Consider the following 22,636-nt stretch of genomic DNA (forward strand, 5'->3'; position numbering starts at 1 on the left):
AATTTGACTTCTGATCATTGTCATTTTTTTGTAGTATTAACACTGAAATGCTTCTACATACACCAGTGATACTGAGATTTTTTTTTCTTTTTTGTGATATTAAACTTTGTCAAAAATTTCACTTTTTTTAAATCTTTTACATTTTTCTTTTCCCTTAACCCCTTTTAACCTCCACAGCTGTTTTCACCTTCTTGACCAGGCCAAAGTTTAGAATTCTGACCAGTGTCACTTTATGTGGTACAGGAAAGAAATATATCTTGGTACCGTGTTAGCCAGTAGATAGAAAAATATTTAGAATTGAGAGTCCTCAGTGGTTGATACCTTTTAATGGCTAACTGAAAAAATTTGTTACCATCTTTTCAGTTAGCCATTTAAAAGGTATCAACCACTGAGGACTCTTAATTCTAAATACTTTATGTGGTAATAACTCTGGAATGCTTCAAATTATCTCACTGATTCTGAGATTTTTTTTTATTATTTTTTTTTGTAGCATATTGTACTTCAGAATAGTGGTTACATTTTTTTGATATGACTTGCGTTTATTTGCAAAACAAATTGGATATTTGTTGAAAATTTGGAAAATGTTAGCACTTTTCAAACTTTTAATTTTAATTAGAAGTCAGAGTTGTCACACAGAAAATATGGCAGGACGGTGGCTCAGTGGTTAGCACTATTGCCTTGCAGCACTGGGGTCCTGGGTTCAAATCTTCTGGGTTCTACAGTTTCCTCTCACTGCGAAGACATACTGATAGGGAATCTAGACTGAGCGCCCCATTGGGGGAGCACGATTATGTATGTAAAGCCCTGCCGAATATGATATCGCTATATAAGCCATGCATAATAAATAAATAACATTTACAACAGGTCTACTTTACATCAGCACAATTTTTGAAGCATCATTCTTTTATTTGTTAGGAAGTTAAAAGTTGACCACCGATTTCTTACTTTTCCACAAAATTTACAAAACCATATTTTATTTTTTAAGGGACCACATCACATTTGAAGTGACTTGGGCATTTTCTGACATATAGGCCCCTCAAAAAGTGACACCATTCTAGAAACTGCACCTCTCAAGGTGTTCAAAACCACATTCAAGAAGTTTATTAACCATCGCTTGCTTCGAATTTAAAACAATATGGAAGAAAATTTTTACTTTTCACAAAAATGTTACTTTAAATTTTGCATTTTCACAAGGGTAACGAGAAAATTGACCATACAATATTTTTTTTTTTTTGTGTGTGTGTGCAATTTCTCCTGAGTGTGCCAATATTCCATATCTTGTGGAAAACTACTATTTGGGCACATGGCAGGGCACGGAAGGAAAGAAGAGCCAATTGAGTTCTTTAGAACAATGTTGACTAGAATAGATTGTGGATGCCATGTCACATTTGCAGAGCCCCTGACATGCCAAAACAGCCAAAACTACACCTATTGAGGACTTCATCTAGGGATGTAGTGAGCATTTTTAACCCTCGGAAGATTGACAGAATTGCATAACCATATGTGAAAATTACCTTTTTTTCCCCACTTAGCGTATTTTTCGGATTATAAGACGCACTTTTTTCCCCCCCAAATTTGGCAGGAAAATGGGGGTGCGTCTTCTAATGCGTGTATACCTTACCGGTACCGTTGTTGCAGGCCACAGGCTGGGATGAGGGGGTGCACGGCGGTGCTGTGGGTGTCTTGTGGTGCTACGCGGGTGTCCTGCGGTACTGCCCAGTGCTGCTGCGGGTGTCGCTGGTCCGGTGCTGCTGCTGGGGGCTCTGCTGACATTTTGTGAAAGCCCAGAGCCCCTCGCAGTTACATGGTTTACTGTGTGGTTGACTCCAGGAAAATGGCTGCAGGGGGCAGCGCATGTGCAGATGGAGATCCCGGCAGATGAGCTCTCAGCGCTGAGATCTTGATGCCGAGATCTCCATCTGCACATGTGCCGCAACAGACACCCCCAAACCCCCCCCCCGTTGGCCATTTTCTCGGAGTCCACCGCACATGAAACCGTGGCACTGCGGGGTCTCTGGCTTTTTACAAAATGTCAGTAGATCCCCCCCCCCACAGCAGCATCGGGCTGGGCATCCACCGCAGCATCGGAGCCACCCACAGGAGCACTGGGCAGAACCGCTGGACACCCCCGCAGCGGTGGGCTGCACATCGGAACACCCCCTCAACCCAGCCTGCAGCATCACCCCACTCCTACCTCCTCCAGCAGCGACCCTTTAATAAAAAACATTTTTTCCTATATTTCTCCTCAAAATTTGGGGTGCATCTTGTAATCTGAAAAATACTGTACATGTTACTTTGGCCCCAAGTTTTTAATTTTTTTCAAAAAGTATAGGAAAAATGAACAGTAAAATTTGTTAAATAATTTCTTCTTAGTACACCGATAACCACATATGGTCAAAAAATTCTTTTGAAGCACAGTGCAAAGCTCAGAAGGAAAGAAGCACAATAATGGAGTTCAGATTTTGCTGCAATAGTTTGTGGGAGCCATGTCACATTGGTAGAGATCATGAATTATAGCAACAAAGTTTGTCCAAGTAGTAGTTGGCACTTCAACAACAAAAAATTCTAATTTGTGTCATACCCGTGGTAATATGAAGAGATCCAATACAGGTAAATGTAAAATTCAACTTTATTAAATATCAATTAAAAATACCATATATATAAAAAAAAAAAAAAAAATACCATCAAGGGGCACAAAGTAGAAAAATGGGTGAGAGGGAATATTGTACCAAAATTGATCAAAATAACCAATACTATACAAATCATGTGCCAAAAAAAGCGATCAATGTAGAATAAAAATTATTATAGTAAATGAGACTGTGCACAAGTTATGTCTCAGTTTGGATGCCCCTCATAGGCAGGTACGGAATTACCTATCCAAAAAGATCAAATGCAATATTCATGCTATAATAGCTATAAGAGAGATAGTCAATGCTGCCCACAATAATTATATTCTTAAAGATAGAGGTAACATTACTGGCAGCTAGAGGTCCTGTAAGTCTGCTCGGCGTCCCCTCACCCCGACGCTCGTTGCGCCGCCAGCTTCTTCCAAGATCCTGAGTTGCCAAAACAGCAGAACATCCCATAAGTGACTCCTTTTTGGAAGCTAGACACCCCTCACCCACGCCAAATAATTCAACTTGGAGGGGCAGTGAACATGATGACACATGTGCCTCACAGAATTCTACCATTGGGTAATAAGAGAGAATAGTTAAATTTTTACCACTAAAATGTTTTAGCACCAAACATTTTATAAGGGTTAATAGGAAAAAATAGATCTCACGGTTTGTTGCAGTAAGGCTTGACTCACATTTATCCTGCGATGGGTGCTTACACAAAATTCTGTGATAATCTCTGAAATATGTGATTCAGACGGAACCACCGGCGGAAGATTCCCTATAATGAGGCAAGGGGAGGCACTGAGGACGTTGTCTGGCCTATGATCCAGCGGTGTTCGTCATTTTAGGCGTGCATAAAGGTATGTTTCCACGTGGCGTATTTGCTGCAGATTAGACGCTGTGTACAAGATAAATAGCATCACCGCATACAAAAGCTGGCAACGCTTTGGACAGAGTGGGGATCTGCTGCGTTCAAAGCGCTGCCAGTATGTCATGTGGAAACATAGCCAAATAGACATGCTGCGGTCTATAAAGATGCGCCGCATGTGCGTAAACGCATTTTAGTACGCATAGTGGATATGGGATTTCATAAAATCCCATCCAGTATGCTGTTACATTTGGACGCTGCAGCTGTACACAGCATCCAATCCACAGCAAATACGCCACGTGGAAACATACCTTACATATTGTGCGTCTCCGCAAGATAAATAGCTCTGTTCTATGTAATTCCACATGTGTTCAATGAACACATGCGGCATCACTGCACATACAAAAGCCGGCAGTACTTTGGACGGAGCGGGGATCCGCTGCTTTCAAAGCGCTGCCGGTACGCCATGTGGAAACATAGCCTAAAAGTGCAGTCGGCCACAGTTTTCGTGCACTTCTGAAAAGGACACCGCTGAACAGTGACTGCTCCAGTAAGGAGGGAAATAGGAGAGCATGGCAGGCCAGACAGGTGCTGGTAGTGGGGGACTCAATTATTAGGGGAACAGATAGGGCAATCTGTCACAAAGACAGGGATCGTCGAACGGTGTGCTGTCTACCTGGCGCTCGAGTCCGACACATCGCTGATCGGGTGGACAGATTACTGGGAGGGGCTGGTGAGGACCCAGCGGTCATGGTGCACATTGGCACAAATGACAAAGTTAGAGGTAGGTGGAAGGTCCTTAAAGATGATTTCAGGGAATTAGGCTGCAAGCTGAAAGCAAGGACCTCCAACGTGGTATTTTCCGAAATACTGCCTGTACCACGTGCCACGCCAGAGAGGCAACGGGAGATTAGGGAGGTTAATAAGTGGCTCAAGAATTGGTGTAGGAAGGAGGGGTTTGGGTTCCTGCAGAACTGGGCCGACTTCTCAGTTGGCTACAGGCTCTACGCTAGGGACGGGCTGCACCTCAATGGGGAAAGGGCAGCTGTGCTGGGGGAGAAAATGGTTAGAAGGTTGGAGGAGTGTTTAAACTAGGGATTGGGGGGGAGGGTATTCATTTTATAGGAGGGGAAGATAGTGCAGATAGAGACCTGGGCACAAATAAGGAAGTTGGGGGTGGCGGTGGCATGGGGGGTGGGGTTAGAACAGTTAGTAATTTAAGAAAGAATAGAGGTACAGAGAGTAACATCAAGTGCATGTATACTAATGCCAGAAGCCTCGCCAACAAAATGGATGAATTAGAACTAATGTTGTTGGAGCATAATTATGACATGGTGGGGATATCTGAGACGTGGCTGGATGAGAGCCATGACTGGGCTGTTAACTTGCAGGGCTATAGCCTGTTCAGAAATGACCGTACAGATAAGCGAGGGGGAGGGGTGTGTCTATATGTAAAATCTTCCTTAAAACCCATCCTGCGTGATAATATAGGTGAATTTAATGAAAATGTAGAGTCCCTGTGGGTGGAGATAAGGGGAGGGGGAAAAAATAATAAATTACTGATAGGGATTTGTTATAAATCTCCAAAAATAATGGAAGCAATGGAGAATAGCCTCGTAAAGCAAATAGATGAAGCTGCGACTCAAGGAGAAGTCATTATTATGGGGGACTTCAACTACCCTGAAATAGATTGGGGAACAGAAACCTGCAGTTCCAGCAAAGGTAATCGGTTTTTGACAACTATGAGAGACAATTACCTTTCACAACTGGTTCAGGACGCAACAAGGAGGGGGGCACTGCTAGACCTAATATTAACCAACAGGCCAGACCGCATATCAAATATAAGGGTTGGGGGTCACTTGGGGAATAGTGATCACAAAATAATAAGTTTTCATGTAACCTTTAATAAGATGGGTAGTAGGGGGGTGACAAGGACACTAAACTTCAGGAGGGCAAATTTCCAACGGATGAGAGAGGATCTTGGTGCAATTAACTGGGACGATATCCTGAGACACAAAAATACACAAAGAAAATGGGAGACGTTTATTAGCATCCTGGATAGGACCTGTGCACAGTATATACCGTATGGGAATAAACATACTAGAAATAGGAGGAAACCAATATGGCTAAATAGAGCTGTAAGGGGCGCAATAAGGGACAAAAAGAAAGCATTTAGAGAATTAAAGGAAGTAGGTAGTGAGGAGGCATTAAATAAATACAGAAAATTAAATAAATTCTGTAAAAAGCAAATCAAGGATGCAAAGATTGAGACAGAGAGACTCATTGCCAGAGAGAGTAAAAATAATCCCAAAATATTCTTTAACTATATAAATAGTAAGAAACTAAAAAATGACAGTGTTGGCCCCCTTAAAAATAATCTGGGGGAAATGGTGGATGAGGATGAGGAAAAAGCCAATATGCTAAATTACTTTTTTTCATCAGTATTTACAAAAGAAAATCCCATGGCAGCCAATATGACAAGTGATAATAATTCCCAATTTAATGTTACCTGCTTAACCCAGCAGGAAGTACAGCGGCGTCTAAAAATAACTAAAATTGACAAATCTCCGGGCCCGGATGGGATACACCCCCGAGTACTGCAGGAACTAAGTACAGTCATTGATAGACCATTATTTTTAATCTTTAAAGACTCCATAATAACAGGGTCTGTACCACAGGACTGGCGTATAGCAAATGTGGTGCCAATATTCAAAAAAGGGGCAAAAACTGAACTCAGTAATTATAGGCCAGTAAGCTTAACCTCTACTGTGGGTAAAATCCTGGAGGGCATTCTAAGGGATACTATACTGGAGTATCTGAAGAGGAATAACCTTGACCCAGTATCAGCACGGGTTTACTAGGGACCGTTCATGTCAGACTAATTTGATCAGCTTCTATGAAGAGGTAAGTTCCGGACTGGACCAAGGGAACCCAGTGGACGTAGTGTATATGGACTTTTCCAAAGCTTTTGATACGGTGCCACACAAAAGGTTGTTACATAAAATGAGAGTAATGGGGATAGGGGAAAATATGTGTAAGTGGGTTGAGAGCTGGCTCAGGGATAGGAAACAAAGGGTGGTTATTAATGGAGCACACTCGGACTGGGTTGCGGTTAGCAGTGGGGTACCACAGGGGTCAGTATTGGGCCCTCTTCTTTTTAACATATTTATTAATGACCTTGTAGGGGGCATTCAGAGTAGAATTTCAATATTTGCAGATGACACTAAACTCTGCAGGGTAATCAATACAGGGGAGGACAATTTTATATTACAGGATGATTTATGTAAACTAGAAGCTTGGGCTGATAAATGGCAAATGAGCTTTAATGGGGATAAATGTAAGGTCATGCACTTGGGTAGAAGTAATAAGATGTAAAATAAAATAATGGGATGTATTAAAAGAGGCATAGATGCTCATGAGGAGAACATAATTTTACCTCTATACAAGTCACTAGTTCGACCACACTTAGAATACTGTGCACAGTTCTGGTCTCCGGTGTATAAGAAAGACATAGCTGAACTGGAGCGGGTGCAGAGAAGAGCGACCAAGGTTATTAGAGGACTGGGGGGTCTGCAATACCAAGATAGGTTATTACACTTGGGGCTATTTAGTTTGGAAAAACGAAGACTAAGGGGTGATCTTATTTTAATGTATAAATATATGAGGGGACAGTACAAAGACCTTTCTGATGATCTTTTTAATCATAGACCTGAGACAGGGACAAGGGGGCATCCTCTACGTCTGGAGGAAAGAAGGTTTAAGCATAATAACAGACGCGGATTCTTTACTGTAAGAGCAGTGAGACTATGGAACTCTCTGCCATATGATGTTGTAATGAGTGATTCATTAATTAAATTTAAGAGGGGACTGGATACCTTTCTGGAAAAGTATAATGTTACAGGGTATATACACTAGATTCCTTGATAAGGCGTTGATCCAGGGAACTAGTCTGATTGCCGTATGTGGAGTCGGGAAGGAATTTTTTTCCCCATGGTGGAGTTACTCTTTGCCACATGGGTTTTTTTTGCCTTCCTCTGGATCAACATGTTAGGGCATGTTAGGTTAGGCTATGGGTTGAACTAGATGGACTTAGTCTTCCTTCAACCTTAATAACTATGTAACTATGAACAGACGCCAATCGGAGTCCGGAGTAACTGCTACCTCATTATAGTGTATGGATCCCATGGGGGTTTCATCTGAATCACCTCACTTGGATATTTAGATGGAAACCCTGATGTAAATACTCAGCATACAGCGCAGGATAAATGTGATCACAAATGTTATGTAAAGTATTCCCAATGAAAACTTCAACTCAATCCACAAAAGAGCAAATCCACATTCATGTCAGGCATCTGTTAATGGAAATATAGGGGGCTTCCACGTTACCGGTAGTACATGTGGAGATTCCCTAGCAACCCCCACATGTACTTATGCTGGCTAACAGATGTAAATCATTCAGCTGCGGCAAGAAAAACGAAATTTCCGAGCACTAAAAAATACTCGGAGGACCCCCGAGCATGCTCGAGAAATCTCGAGTAATGAGTATATTCGCTCATTACTAGTAAAAATTTAACTTATTTTTTATTCGATCGTCCATGACAGCACCACCTGAGAGGGGATCCGCCCTTCAGGAACAGGAAACCTATAGATACATAAGGGCAGCACCTCTCCCACACATCAGTTGGTTTCCTGCTCCTGGAGGACAAGATGCCCTACAGATCATCCATTTTTCCGTCAGGATTTCCCAAGCCGGCTGACCGACCCAGGTAGCGAGGGGGTCTCCTACCTCGGTCAGTGCGGGGTCCCTGGAAGCACCACAGTGGGCCCGGCAGGGCTCCACGACAGTGTGTGGAGCAGGTGGAGTCCGGAGGATGGCATTCTCCAGAGCCAGCACCGGTAGGTGAGTATTTCCCCCCTTCGGGGTCCGTCCTGTTCCTCCTGGTGCCGGTCATCCTGCGGCTTGGCCGGCGTGGCATGATGGCATGCGCGGGGATGGGGTTGTGCCAGGCCTTGGCGCCGTGCCTCTGTCCTCCTGCACATCCCCGTGCATTCATCTGGGTGCTGGAAGTGACGCGACGGCGGGGCCTGGACGCCAGACCAGAAGTCGGGTGCCAGTCGGCTTCTCGCTCTGGGCTTCACCGTGTCGTGGGGGCGGGTGGCCGGGATAGCGGGAGAGGCAGTGGGGGAGGATGTGGAGTGTCCCGTACGGGGAGGGGGCAGAATCCCTGGTCACGACCCTGCTGACCCGGGGAGGGCAACAAAAGAACCACTGAGACGCAGGGCTGCTTTTTGGCCCATTGCAGCAGCAATGGATGAGCCAGAAGCTCCTGTGGTTCAGCTGGAGCAGGAACGTGCCTCAGAGAGGTCCCATGCGAACCCCCAGCTGAAAAACCGAGGACGGAGTGGGCAGCCCAGCCGCAAGGTCGCTCCCCCAGTAATCCGGTATCTGCCACTACTGCTTGGGTAAGATCTCCGTGAATGTACCCTGATGCAGTTTCTTTTTCCTTATATTTTCTTTCTCTAGGGGAAGAAATGCTCTGGTAAAACAAAAAACAATGAATGTGCCTTTGTAGTTGTCCCTTGCCAGATGCATGCCCTAAGAAGTTATGTCAGCCATGTGTGCGACAGACAGTAGGAAGTTTAAAAAAAAAAAAAAAAAAAAAAAAAAAAAAGCAGTAGTCCCTAGTTAATTGCATAGTCCCTAATACTTTTCCCCACTTCTACAGGTGGCTGAAGAAACCCCTGTCTTCACCGCAAATAGGGAAATTTTTAGGAGAGACGTTAAGGATTCCCTAAAATCCCTATCTCAAGGGAATCTTCTAAAAGGAAAAGAGAAACAAGTTTCTCGGGGTCGGAGTCTTCAGCTGCCCCTAGGAAAGGTGAATTATTATTCAGAAGCCTCTGCCTCCTCCGCATCGTCTTCAGAAGAGGACTCCAACCATTTTTGCTTTCCCCTGGATCAAATAGACAAACTGGTTAAATCCGTAAGGTCCACTATGGGGGTAGCTAACGCAAAACCGGAACTTTCTGCACAGGACCTGATGTTCGGCGGCCTAGACCCAAGGAAACACAAATCCTTTCCACTAAATGACAACGTTCTGAACCTGATAGAGTGGAAAAAGCCAGAAAAGAAGGGCCCCCTACCACCAGCCTTCAAACGGAGATATCCCTTCGAGGACCCATTGGTGAACAGATGGGATAAAGCACCGAAGCTAGACGCAGCTGTGGCTAAAGCTTCCAAAAAATCCTACATTCCCTTTGATGATATGGCCTCCTTAAAAGATCCGCTTGACAAGAAAGCAGACTCATTTGTAAAGGCCTGTAAAGGCACAGATGATTGGCCCCGGGGAGACCAAAACATCCAACACCGCGGAGACACAATCACGTTTCTCAACGCAGTGATCCAGAACACTGCCCCCATCCCTTATGGGAAATATGCAAACGCATGTAGGATAGCTGCGGAGACATCATCACGTGTTTCTCAACGCAAGCAGTGAATAGCCAGACCTTTCCCCGGGAAGGAACAACCACGGGAAGGGCAGCATCCAATAAACCCCGAAACAGCTGTCTGTGGATGGATACCATGCTTGGCATAGGTGGTTTTCCTTTATTGGATGCTGCCCTTCCCGTGGTTGTTCCTTCCCGGGGAAAGGTTTGGCTATTCACTGCTTGCGTTGAGAAACACGTGATGGTGTCTCCGCAGCTATCCTACATTCATTTGTAAAAGCGACATGGGGTATGTCGGCTGGTGCTCTAAGACCAGCAGTGGCTGCAACGTGCACAGCCAGATCCATGATGGTCTGGCTGGATCAACATAAATCCCAGCTAGAAGACTGAGCCTCGAGGGAATCCATCCTGAAGCTCCTGCCAATAATCCAGTATGCCGCAGCCTTTCTAGCCGATGCTTCGGCAGGCTCAGCAAGGATGGCAGCCAGGGCCGCAGGACTATCAAATGCGGCTCGTAGGGCTCTATGGCTAAAGTGTTGGCCAGGGGACATCCAGGTCAGATCCCATCTTTGCTCTATCCCGTGTGAGGGAGAATATCTGTTCGGCCCAGTTCTGGACGCACTTTTAGAAAAAGCTAGAGACAAGAAAGAAATTTCCCAGTCTGCCGACCCCTTGTTATAGACGTCCCTTTACCGGGAAAAGATTTTTTTTGTAGAAGGTCGTCCAGAGATCAAGGCAGATGGGATGAAAAAAGGAGGAGAGGTACTGGATTTATGTTTGGAGGAGGGGGGCGCCAGGAACCATCTCGTGAGGTCAAGAAGCTACCCCAATTACTAGCCGCTCCGGTAGGAGGTAGGCTAACTGCCTTCTACCCGGCCTGGTCCCTGATTTCCAATAGCAACTGGATCCTAGGGTTGATAGCCACGGGTCTGCAATTAGAATTTTCCTGTGTCCCCCAAAACAGGTTCAGGATTACCCCACTCAGATCTTCCCCCAACAGAACAGGCGGCCCTGGAAGCCAAAATTTGTGACCTGTGCAGCAAACAATTTCTGACAGAAGTGCCGGAGGAAGAAAGGGGCAGAGGTTTCTATTCCCCTCTTTTCCTTGTCCGTATGCCGGACGGCTCCTTTAGGACTATAATTAATCTTAAAGCTCTCAATGAATTTTTGATCATACGGCCATTCAAAATAGAAACCATCAATTCCACAATAAAATTGTTGATTAAAAACTGCGTTACGGTGGTCTGGGATCTAAAGGACACCTACTACCATATACCAATTTATGCAGCTCACCAGCGATAACTTAGAGTAGCGGTCCATTTAGAAGGATCGGTCTGACATTTTCAGTATGGTGCCCTTCCCTTTGGTATTGCAGTCGCCCCCGGGTATTCACTAAAGTTATAACCGAGGTTATGGCCCATCTGCATGAGTATGACATTCTGGTGATCCCCTACCTCGATGACTTCCTTTATTATAGGCAAAACAGTGGATCATTGTTTGGAGAAATTACAAAAAGTAATGACTGCCGGTTAGGGTGGCTGCTAAACATCAAAAAATCCCGACTGCAGCCCATGAGTTCATCAATTATTAGGCCTTATCTTAGATTCCCAGAATCAGGAATGCCGTCTGCCTCCCAAAAAATTAGTTCGCCTGGACTATCAGGTCCTGAATACCTCCAATAACCCCACCATGTCCCTCAGGAAAGCCATGTCTCTTTTAGGCTCTCTCTCGTCCTGTATTCCTGCGGTCCGGTGTGCCTAGTTCCATACAAGGAAACTACAGGGCAAGGTTTTGTTACGTCAAAAAACTTTGAGGGGTTACCTAGAAGGCCAGCTAACTTTATCCCGAAACACTATAAATTCCCTTGATTGGTGGCTAGAAAGAAAGTCTATCCAGAGGGGTCCCCTGGGAATATAACGTAACCCGTATAGTCACCACTGATGCAAGCCCTTCCGGTTGAGGGGCTCATATGGGTGAAGTTTTAGTCCAGGGACTTTGGGAGCATCATCAGATAGTAATGTCCTCTAACCTGAAAGAATTAACAGCAGTGGAACAGGCGGCTAAGAGACTCCTTGTGTATCTACAGGGTCGTCACGTACAGGTGTTCTCCGACAATCAGGTCACCGTGGCGTATATCAATCACCAAGGTGGGACTCGTTCCAGACCACTGATGAATGTAGCAGATCGTTTGTTCCAACTGGCAGAGCAGCATTTTCTGTCTTTAACTGCGCTACATATAAAAGGAAGAGAAAACACTACAGCGGATTACTTAAGCCGCAACCTTCTAAGACAAGGTGAATGGTCCCTAAAAACCTCCATCTTCGACCTGGTTGTGCAAAAGTGCGGTCAACCAGAGGTGGATCTCTTCGCCACCAGGGAGAACAAGAAAGTGAGATGATCTTGCTCACTGAATCCCAGAGAAGATCCATTTGCAGTAGACTCTTTTTTGATAAAATGGAACTTCAGGCTAGCATATACCTTCCCTCCCCTGTCTCTACTACCTCTGGAGATGAGGAAAATCAGGAAGGACAAGGCAAAGATTATAGTAATCGCCCCATTTTGGCCCAGGAGGGCATGGTTCTCATTCCTCAGGACCATGTCGGTGTTCAACCCATGGGTCCTACCAGACATCCCGGATCTCCTATCCCAGGGCCCAGTCTATCAAACAGTCACTGCTAAAAGATAGAGGTTTCTCCCCAGGCTTGATTAATACCCTGCTTAAAAGCAGAAAAATAATCACAACCCAAATTTACATTAGAATCTGGAAAAGGTTCTTTCAGAACTCAGGGGTGGTAGCTGGTCAATCAGCACAAATAAACCAGATTCTAGAATTCCTACAAAAAGGTCTAGACATGGGATTATCCTCTAGCACTCTTAAAGTTCAGGTGTCAGCCTTAAGGTACCGTCACATTAAGCGACGCTGCAGCGATGGCGACAGCGATGCCGATCGCTGCAGCGTCGCTGTTTGGTCGCTGGGGAGCTGTCACACAGACCGCTCTCCAGCGACCAACGATGCCGAGGTCCCCGGGTAACCAGGGTAAGCATCGGGTTACTAAGCGCAGGGCCGCGCTTAGTAACCCGATGTTTACCCTGGTTACCAGCGTAAAAGTTAAAAAAACAAACAGCACATACTCACCAGCGCGTCCCCCAGCCTCTGCTTCCTGACACTGACTGAGCTCCGGCCCTAACAGCACAGCGGTGACGTCACCGCTGTGCTTTCACTTTCAGTTTAGGGCCGGCGCTCAGTCAGTGTCAGGAAGCAGAGGCTGGGGGACGCGCTGGTGAGTATGTGCTGTTTGTTTTTTTAACTTTTACGCTGGTAACCAGGGTAAACATCGGGTTACTAAGCGGCCCTGCGCTTAGTAACCCGATGTTTACCCTGGTTACCAGTGTAAAATATCGCTGGTATCCTTGCTTTTGCTGTCAAACACGGCGATACACGGCGACCTAGCGACCAAATAAAGTGCAGACCTTCTAGCAGCGACCAGCAATTTCACAGCGGGATCCAGATCGCTGCTGCGTGTCAAATACAGCGATATCGCTATCCAGGTCGCTGCAACGTCACGGATCGCTGGCGATATCGCCTAGTGTGACGGTACCTTTAGGGATCCTCTTTGGCTGCAACATTGCCGGTAATTACTGGATTGGTAGGTTCATTAAAGCGGCAAGTAGGTCCAAACCAGTAGTGAAAGATGGGGTCATGCTGTGGGATTTCAACTTGGTCCTCACGGCCATGACAGAGGCTCCATTTGAACCGATTTCATCGACCTCCATAAAAAAACCTGTCCCTCGGGGTAGCCTTCCTGGCAGTCCTAATGTCAGCTCGTAGAGTGAGTGACATCCAGGCGTTATCCAGGCTTCCTCCTTATATGCAATTTAGAGATGATAGGGTAATACTTTCACCTGATCCAGCATGCCTTCCTAAGGGTATGTGTCCACGTTCAGGATTGCATCAGGATTTGGTCAGGATTTTTCATCAGTATTTGTAAGCCAAAACCAGGAGTGGGTGATAAATGCAGAAGTGGTGCATATGTTTCTGTTATACTTTTCCTCTAATTGTTCCAGTCCTGGTTTTGGCTTACAAATACTGATGGAAAATCCTGATCAAATCCTGATGCAATCCTGAACGTGGACACATACCCTTAGGTAGTTTCCAGATTTCTTAGGACGCAGGAAATAGTTCTTCCATCCTTCCTCCCTAATCCTAGTAACGAAAAAGAAAAACTACACACCCTAGAAATTAGGAGATGTCTCCTAGAATACCTAGCGGTTACTGATCCCTGGAAAAAAATAAAGCCCTGTTTGTCACCTATCAGGGCACTAGGAAGGGCCTTAGGGCATCAAAAAGCACGCTGGCTAGGTGGATCAGGGAGACTCTTTCACTAGCATACATCTCAAACGGCAGGTCAGCACCTGGAGAACTGAGGGTGCATTCCACTAGAGCCATGGCAGCCTCGTGGGCGGAGAGATCAGAGGTTTCGATTGACCAAATATGTAAGGCTGCTACTTGGTCCTCTCCAAGCACACTTTTCAATCATTACAGACTAGATCTGGGTGCTTCCTCAGACCTCTTCTTTGGTGTAAGGGTGCTGCAGGCTGTAGTCCCTCCCTAATTAGTTATTAACCTCTGTAATTCTCTCGTGGTGCTGTCATGGATGATCGAATAAAGTCTGTTACTCACCGGTTAACGATATTTTTCGGAGTCCATGACAGCACCTGTAGATTCCCTCCCTTTCTTTTGTTCTGGGTGTGCACCTCTTCCTCTTAAGATCCACACGTGGTAAATCATTAGTAGTAATATTATTGTGCATAAATCATGTCATTAACCTTAGTGGTCCTCTTGTGCTCTGTAAACCAACTGATGCGTGGGAGAGGTACCGCCCTTATGTATCTGTAGGTTTCCTGTTCATGCAAAGCAGATCCCCTCTCTCAGGTGGTGCTGTTATGGACTCCGAAAAATACCGTTAACCAGTGAGTAGCTAACACTTTTTTCAACATTCAATGGCATAAAATTCTGTTGGGCACGTGGTGCCAGTATGATCACTGCATCCCTAGGTGAATTCATTGGGGAGTGTAGTTTGTTTTCAATGAGGTCACATATGGGGGGGAAATTCTGTTGTTCTGGCACCTCAGTGGCTCTGCCAATGTGGCATGGCACCCTCCAACCATTCCAGCAAAATCTAAGCTGTGCCCCAAAAGTAGTTTTCCCCACATGTGGAGTATCTGCGTACTCAGGAGAAATTGCCCACCAAATTGTATGGCGCTATTTCTCCTGTTACCCTTGTTAAAATTAAAAAAAAATTGGTGCTAAAATAACACTTTTGTGGGAAAAATGTAATTCACAGCTCAACGTTATAAACTTCTGCAAAGCACCTGGGGGTTTAATGTGCTCACATCTAGTTAGATAAGTTCCCTGAGTGCTCTAGTTTCCAAAATGGTGTCACTTGTTGGGGATTTTTACTGTTTTAAGCACATCAGGGGCTCTCCAAATGTAACATGGTGTTCGCTAATTGTTCCAGCAAATTTTGCATTCAAAAAGTTATATGGCACTCTTTCCCTTCCAAGCTCTGCCTAGTGCCCAAACGGTGATCTTCCCTCAGACATGGAGTATAGGCATGCTCAGGAGAAATTGCACAACAAATTTTGGGGTCCATTTTTCCTGTTACCCTTGCGGGGGGGAAAAAATGGGATGTAAAGTAAAAAAATTTTTAGGGGGGGGGGGGGGGAGGTTAAATTTTCCCTTTTTTTTTTTTTTCCATCCCACATTTCAAAAATTCCCGTGAGGCACCTGAAAGGTTAATACACTTCTTGACTGTGGTTTTGAGCACCTTGAGGTGTGCGTTTTTTTTAGAATGTCACCTTTTGGTATTTTGTATCATATGGACCCCTCGGTCACTTCAAATGTAATGTGGTCCATAAAAAAATGGTTTTGTAAATTTTGTTGGAAAAATAAGCAAATTGTCTCTTCAGAGAGGAAGAGGACTAGAACTCTAGTGCCACCTATTGGAAGTAGCAATCCTAACAGTCAATGTCAACCCTTAAAGGGACTCTGTCACCTGAATTTGGAGGGAACAATTTTCAGTCATATATGGTCGGGGTTTTCGGGTGTTTGATTCACCCTTTCCTTACCCGCTGGCTGCATGCTGGCTGCAATATTGGATTGAAGTTCATTCTCTGTCCTCCGTAGTACACGCCTGCGTAAGGCAAGATTGCCTTGTGCAGGCATGTACTACGGAGGACAGAGAATGAACTTCAATCCAATATTGCAGCCAGCGGGTAAGGAAAGGGTGAATCAAACACCCGAAAACCCCGCCCATATGACTGAAAATTGTTCCCTCCAAATTCAGGTGACAGAGTCCCTTTAAACAAGCCTTATCAAGTGACTTAGGATAAAAACCAAACCAGAATCTCAATTTGCAGACACTGTGTTTCGGGGTACTGCCCCTCGTCAGTGCAAAGTGGAGATCTGGTTTGGCTGAGTTAGAGGCGTCTGACCGGGATCCAAGAAGGATCGTTTCTTCTTACGAAGAGTGACATGTTAAGCATGTCCAGGTGAGGAGACTTAAAGCTGCAATGCTCCTCTGGGAAATATGCAAATTGTCTCTTCAGAGAGGAAGAGGACTATAACATTGACTGTTTGGATTGCTACGTCCACTAGGTGGCACTAGAGTTCTAGTCCTCTTCCTCTTTGAAGAGACCATTAGCATATTTCCCAGAGGAGCGTTACAGCTTTGTCTCCTCATCTCGGCATGCTTAACATGTCTCTCTGTAAGGAGAAACAATACTTCTGGAGCTTTGGAAAAATAAGAAATTGTTGGTCAACTTTTAACCCTTTATAACTTCCAAACAACATTTTTTTTTTTTTTTTTTTCAATAATTGTACTGGTGTAAAGTAGACATGTGGGAAATGTTATTTATTAACTATTTTGTGTGACACATCTCTGATTTAAGGGCATAAGAATTCAAATTTGGAAAATTTTCCAAATTTTTGCCAAATTTTCGTTTTGTGTTTTTTTTTCAGGAACGCAAGTGATATCGACCAAATTTTACCCCTATCATGATGTACGATATGTAATGAAAAAAACAAAACACCGCATCACTGGGATCCGTTGAAGCGTTCCAAAGTTATTACCTCATAAAGTGACAGTGGTCAGGAAGGTGCAAACCACCTGGGGGGGGGGGGGGGGGTAAAGGGGTTAAACCGCCTGGGTAAGGTGTAATACTTTTGCATTTCACACCTGTCACTTACAAAAACTACACTGTAAAATGAGTATAGTAGCCACTACTCATATTTTACAGATTGATTTGATTCTAATTTCTTAATTCTTGTTTTCTATACTGCAGGTTTTTGGGTTTTTATTTATTTATTTATTTTCCCAGTTTCCTTCACACAGATCTCAGGATAAAACAATATGATGGCCAGCTCCTCAGAAAGAATCCTGCTTGAACCTTACAAATACTTGCTTCAACTGCCAGGTATTTTGCTGTATGTTCATGCATTTTCTTTTATGCTTGCACAGTATATGTATATTTTATGCAATAGCAGGTTTGGTGGATGTGTGCATCAAACTCTCTGCAGTCCCGCATTATGAGTAAACAAAATTTGTCACAATCCACTTAGTTTTTTTTTTCTTTTATTTCTGGATCTGCTGACCATATAGTGAGTATGCTGAACTTTCATGCAGGTTTCTGGAGAGACTGCTATCTGCTATATAATTGTCTAAGGGTCACTTCCGTCTTTGTCTGTCTGTCACGGAAATCTTGCGTCGCTGATTGGTCGTGACCAATCAGCCACGGGCACAGTCAGGCCGCAAATTAGCCCCTCCCTACTCCCTTGCAGTTAGTGCCCCCTCCATACAAGCCCCCCGGTCAGCGCCTACATAGCGTTAACCGGACTGCCTTACACCGCGGCATAACGTGGTGTAAGGCAGTCCGTTAACGCTGCCATTAACCCTTTGTGTGACCAACTTTTTACTATTGTACTATTGATGCTGCCTATGCAGCATCAATAGTAAAAACATATAATGTTAAAAATAATAAAAAATCATTATCTACTCACCATCCGGCGGCCCCCGGATCCAGCCCAGGCCTTTCCCGCTCCTCGCGCGCCGCTCTGGTCCCCAGAATGCAATGTGGCAATGACTGGGGATGATGTAGCGGTGCTGCGAGACCACTACATCATCACGTGCTATTGCCGCAATGCATTCTTGGGACCGGAGCAGGAAAGGCCTGGGCTGAAACCGGGGGCTGCTGGAGGGTGAGTATATAACTATTTTTTATTTTAATTATTTTTCTAACAGGGATATGGTGCCCACATTTTTATATACTACGTGGCAGTGTTATATGCTACGTGGGCTGTTATATACTACGTGGCTGTGCTATATACTGTGTGGCCGGCCGTGAACAATCAGCGACGGGCGCACTCCAGCCGCGAATTGGCGCGGGATTTGAACCACGCTTCGCTAATTGGTCGCACCCGGCCAGCCGAATCCTGTGTATTCATTGTATTCTAAAATCTTCATAAATAAACTACATACATATTCTAGAATACCCAATGCGTTAAAATCGGGCCACATCTAGTTGAAAAAATAAAGCTGAGCGTTCAGCCATCTGTTATCTAACGAGTATGGGTAGCCTTTAAAGAAGCACTCGCATTTAACTTTTTTTTTTTTTTTTTTTTTTTTTTTTTTTTTTCTTCTTAAATGTTAGTGTAGTGTTAAAGGGAATGTGACATCAAAAATTTATTTTGTTCAGCAATAGAAAAAAATGTAATGTTTAAATTTTGTTAAATATTTGTTTATAATTTAGTAAAATATGAAAAATTTTAAAAATTTGGTATTTCCACTTTTAAACACTAAGGAGAGCAGCTACTGAAATTTGACACAAAAACGTAGTGTACAATTATCTCACATTACGAGTGACTGCAAAGTTACACTGACAAGTAGACTGTCACCGAGGATGGCAGGCAGCAACAATTCTGTTAGTTGGTGCTGCTCGCTGTATCATAAATTGGGGAATACACATGCACGCTCACACTCGCGCACGCTCACAAACACACTGTATAAGGCTGCCGTCACACTAGCAGTATTTGGTCTGTATTTTACATCAGTATTTGTAAGCCAAAACCAGGAGTGGGTGATAAATGCTGAAGTGGTGCATATGTTTCTATTATACTTTTCCTCTAATTGTTCCACTCCTGGTTTTGGCTTACAAATACTGATGTAAAATACTGACCAAATACTGCTAGTGTGACGGCAGCCTAAGGAAAATAAAGTATAATGACCCCTCTAGCCTGGCAGACATGGTCTACCCTGCAACCAGCCAGCCTGGCGTACTTTGCTCCCCCCCCCCCCCCACTCAGCCGGCTTGGCATACATGCCCCCCCCCCACTCAGCCAGCTAGCCTGGAATACAAGGGCCCCCTAGCCAGCCAGCCTGGCATACATGCCCCCCGCTAGCCAGCCAGCCTGGCATGCATGCCCCCCCCTATCAGCTAGCCATCCTGGTATACATGCCTCCCTGCCAGCCAGCCTTGCATACATGGCCCCCCCAGCCAGCCAGCCATCCTGGTATACATGCCTCCCCAGCCAGCCAGCCTGACATACATGGCCCCCCTCAGCCAGCCTGCCTAGCATACATGGGCCCCCCCAGCCAGCGAGCTTGGTACACACGGCCTCCCTGCCAGCCAGCCTGGGATACTTGCTGCCCTAGCTAGCCAGTAAGCCTGGCATATGCCCCCCTAGCCAGCCAGCCATCCTGGTATACATGGCTCTCCATCTATACAATCCATCGGAAAAAAAAAAAGCTTGTACTTACCTTCCCTCCTCTTCCAGGAAGTGCTGCATCCTGTTCAGGGCACAGCAGTGTGACTATCTCCCTGCTGTGCTCTGAACAGATCGGCAGTGAGTGGTAATTGCAGCCTGTACTGTAATACTAATTACAGGCTGTGATCACTGCTCCCCGCTGCAGATACTTAATCCGGACCCTCGCTTCTCAGCAGTGCAACGGGTGAAAGGGGAAAATAAAGCCCACAGCATATGCTGCGGGCTACAACAAAATGGCCGCAATCTCCTCCCACAGCTGTGACCTAGACAGCCCAGAGGGTGTGTCCAGGTTACAGCTAAGAGGCAGGAGGAGCGGCCTCAATGCAAGAGATGCCGTCGGTGTCCGACTGCAGTCTCTTATGCCCATGGCTGCCGTAAGTGAGGTGTTCAAGTGTCGTGCCTAGACACTTAATCCCACACTAATGAAAATGATAGCCCCCAGTGGCAAAAGTAAAAGTTAATAATTAAAAAAATATTAAAGTAGTTCATTTAATTTTCTGTTAAAAATAATTAATTATATAATCAATAATTATTAATACTAAAATTTAAATCACAGCACCTTCCCTTTAATGTATTTACCGATCGCTGTCTTTTCTGGTATCCCATGCCATTCCACTACTGAGTCACACTCAGAATCTCCAGATCACTGTGTTCGATGTGTGACCCAGAATTCTTTTATAATGTAAGCCTTCTGATACTCCATAGGCTTACATTGTAAGTCACTTCTAGGTCACGCAGAGTGCAGTGTAATCTCAAGCATCTGAATCATTGTCAGGTGAGTCTGAAGTGGACCGGACCAGAACTGGGATTCCGGAGAAGATGGCATTCGGTGAATTTATTAACACACTGGCACAACACTAACATTAACACTGGTTTAGGGGGAAAAAGCTAATGGGAGTGCTTCTTCAAGTTCCTGCTTTTTTGTTGACTGGCGAAAGAAAAGAAACTTAACATGTTTTGTCATACCACATCTTCTATCGGCTTCAGTAGTAAATTTGTACAAATTTCTAGGGAAAAATATATTTGCTGGGCTGTGATAAAAATATTTTGTACTCTTTTTCCAGGTAAGCAGATCAGGACAAAGTTGTCTCAGGCTTTCAACCACTGGTTGAATGTTCCAGAAGATAAAACACAGGTATGGATATACTTTAAGCATTCCTGCAATGATTCACTCGACCATATTCCTTAAATTGTTGATGCCACCGCAGAATGCTCTGGTGACCAGGTGGGTCACTTTCATACTGTCTTCGGAACGCTCGCTGCACGGTAACAATTGACTTGCACGTCTCGTATTATAAAACACAAATTCTTTTTCTTGCATCGTCGCCATTTTGTGATCTGATGCCGCCCTGTCACCTAGTGAGTCGCAAGGGAGTCTGCATGCTTGAGTTGCAAACTCTGAGATGTGGCCTTTCGATAGTTATTACATATGGGTGACAGTGGTATCGTATGCGATAAAATGAATGCAAAACTTTATGAATCTTTTAGAATCTCCCTGTATACATATTTCTGTTTGTGATTTGGGTATCTTCATTTTGAATAAGAATATTTTTTCTTTCACTACTAGGTAATCATTGAAGTTACAGAGATGTTGCACAATGCTAGTCTACTTATTGATGACATTGAAGACAATTCCAAGCTTCGCCGGGGTTTTCCTGTTGCTCATAGCATATATGGGGTTCCATCAGTTATTAATTCTGCAAATTATGTTTACTTTCTTGGTTTGGAGAAAGTTTTAACTCTTAATCATCCACAAGCTGTCCATGTGTTTACCCAGCAATTACTTGAACTTCATCGTGGCCAAGGCCTAGACATTTACTGGAGAGATACATATACATGTCCAACAGAATCAGAATATAAAGCGATGGTGTTGCAGAAAACAGGGGGTCTCTTTGGATTAGCTATTGGCTTAATGCAGTTGTTTTCTTCATATGACAAAGATTTAAAGCCATTGTTAAATACTCTTGGACTTTTCTTTCAAATCAGAGATGATTATGCAAATTTACACTCCAAAGAGTATAGTGAAAACAAAAGCTTTTGTGAAGATTTGACAGAAGGCAAGTTTTCCTTTCCTACAATTCATGCTATCTGGTCAAGGCCTGAAAGCACTCAGGTTCAAAACATATTGCGACAAAGGACAGAAAATGTAGACATCAAAAAATACTGTGTTCACTACCTTGAAAAGGTGGGCTCTTTTGAATATACAAAGCAAACCTTACAAGAATTAGAAAATGAAGCCTATGGACTCATCAGATCTCTAGGAGGAAACCCAGAGTTAGTTTCAATAATAGAACAACTTAGCAGCATGTATAAAAATCCATCATAGTAACATGACAGCAAATTGCTTATATTAATACAAGCCTATCACTTTAATCCATACTGTTTGCATTTCTATCTGTAATGTAAAATTACAAATTAAAAAAACTACTTTTAGAATATTTACACAATGTTAGTTTATTATAATTTATTTTTCCCCCACTTAGGCATTCCAGTGAAACATCTGAGGTTGCAAAAATATGTATGATATATTTGAATAAAAAATCTGGCCTAGATAAAAAGGTGGCATATCTCAGAGGTTTCACTGTATATACAAGTTAGGCCTGGGGATCTTCTCCAAACTATAACTGTGCTTATTGTAAAAAGAATAAATAACCATTAAAACCTGCCTGTCAAAATCTGTGTTTTTGTTTTTTTTCTTATTTTTCTTCTGTAAGCTGTGAAGTGTGGCTAAGAAAGTTGATTAGGACCTGATTTATTACTGCATTATTTTTCCCTTCCCCCATGACAGCACACCTGTGAGAGGGGATCCGCCCAGTCAGGACCGGAACTCTGCGAAAAATAAAAGGGTGGTACCTCTCTCTCGCTTCAGTTGGGTTTCCT

At 44.1% G+C, this 22,636-nt stretch overlaps 1 protein-coding gene across 4 annotated transcripts in view; it reads left to right on the top strand.

The window, feature by feature from the left end:
* GGPS1 (geranylgeranyl diphosphate synthase 1) overlaps positions 1-22,429 on the top strand; it is a 37,106-nt gene extending 14,677 nt beyond the window's left edge. For 2 of the 4 annotated variants that reach the window (XM_077289133.1, XM_077289131.1), the window contains exons 2-4: positions 17,328-17,409; positions 20,821-20,891; positions 21,324-22,429. In XM_077289133.1, coding sequence (XP_077145248.1) covers positions 17,346-17,409; positions 20,821-20,891; positions 21,324-22,082 — 894 coding nt within the window. In that variant the 5' untranslated portion in view covers positions 17,328-17,345 and the 3' untranslated portion in view covers positions 22,083-22,429. Of the gene's footprint in view, positions 1-17,313; positions 17,420-20,820; positions 20,892-21,323 lie in introns of those variants that run through there. The other 2 variants (XM_077289132.1, XM_077289134.1) reach the window with 2 other exon arrangements.
* Positions 22,430-22,636: the final 207 nt, after the last annotated feature.

Source organism: Ranitomeya variabilis, chromosome 2, assembly GCF_051348905.1.
Source record: "Ranitomeya variabilis isolate aRanVar5 chromosome 2, aRanVar5.hap1, whole genome shotgun sequence".
NCBI lineage: Eukaryota > Metazoa > Chordata > Amphibia > Anura > Dendrobatidae > Ranitomeya > Ranitomeya variabilis.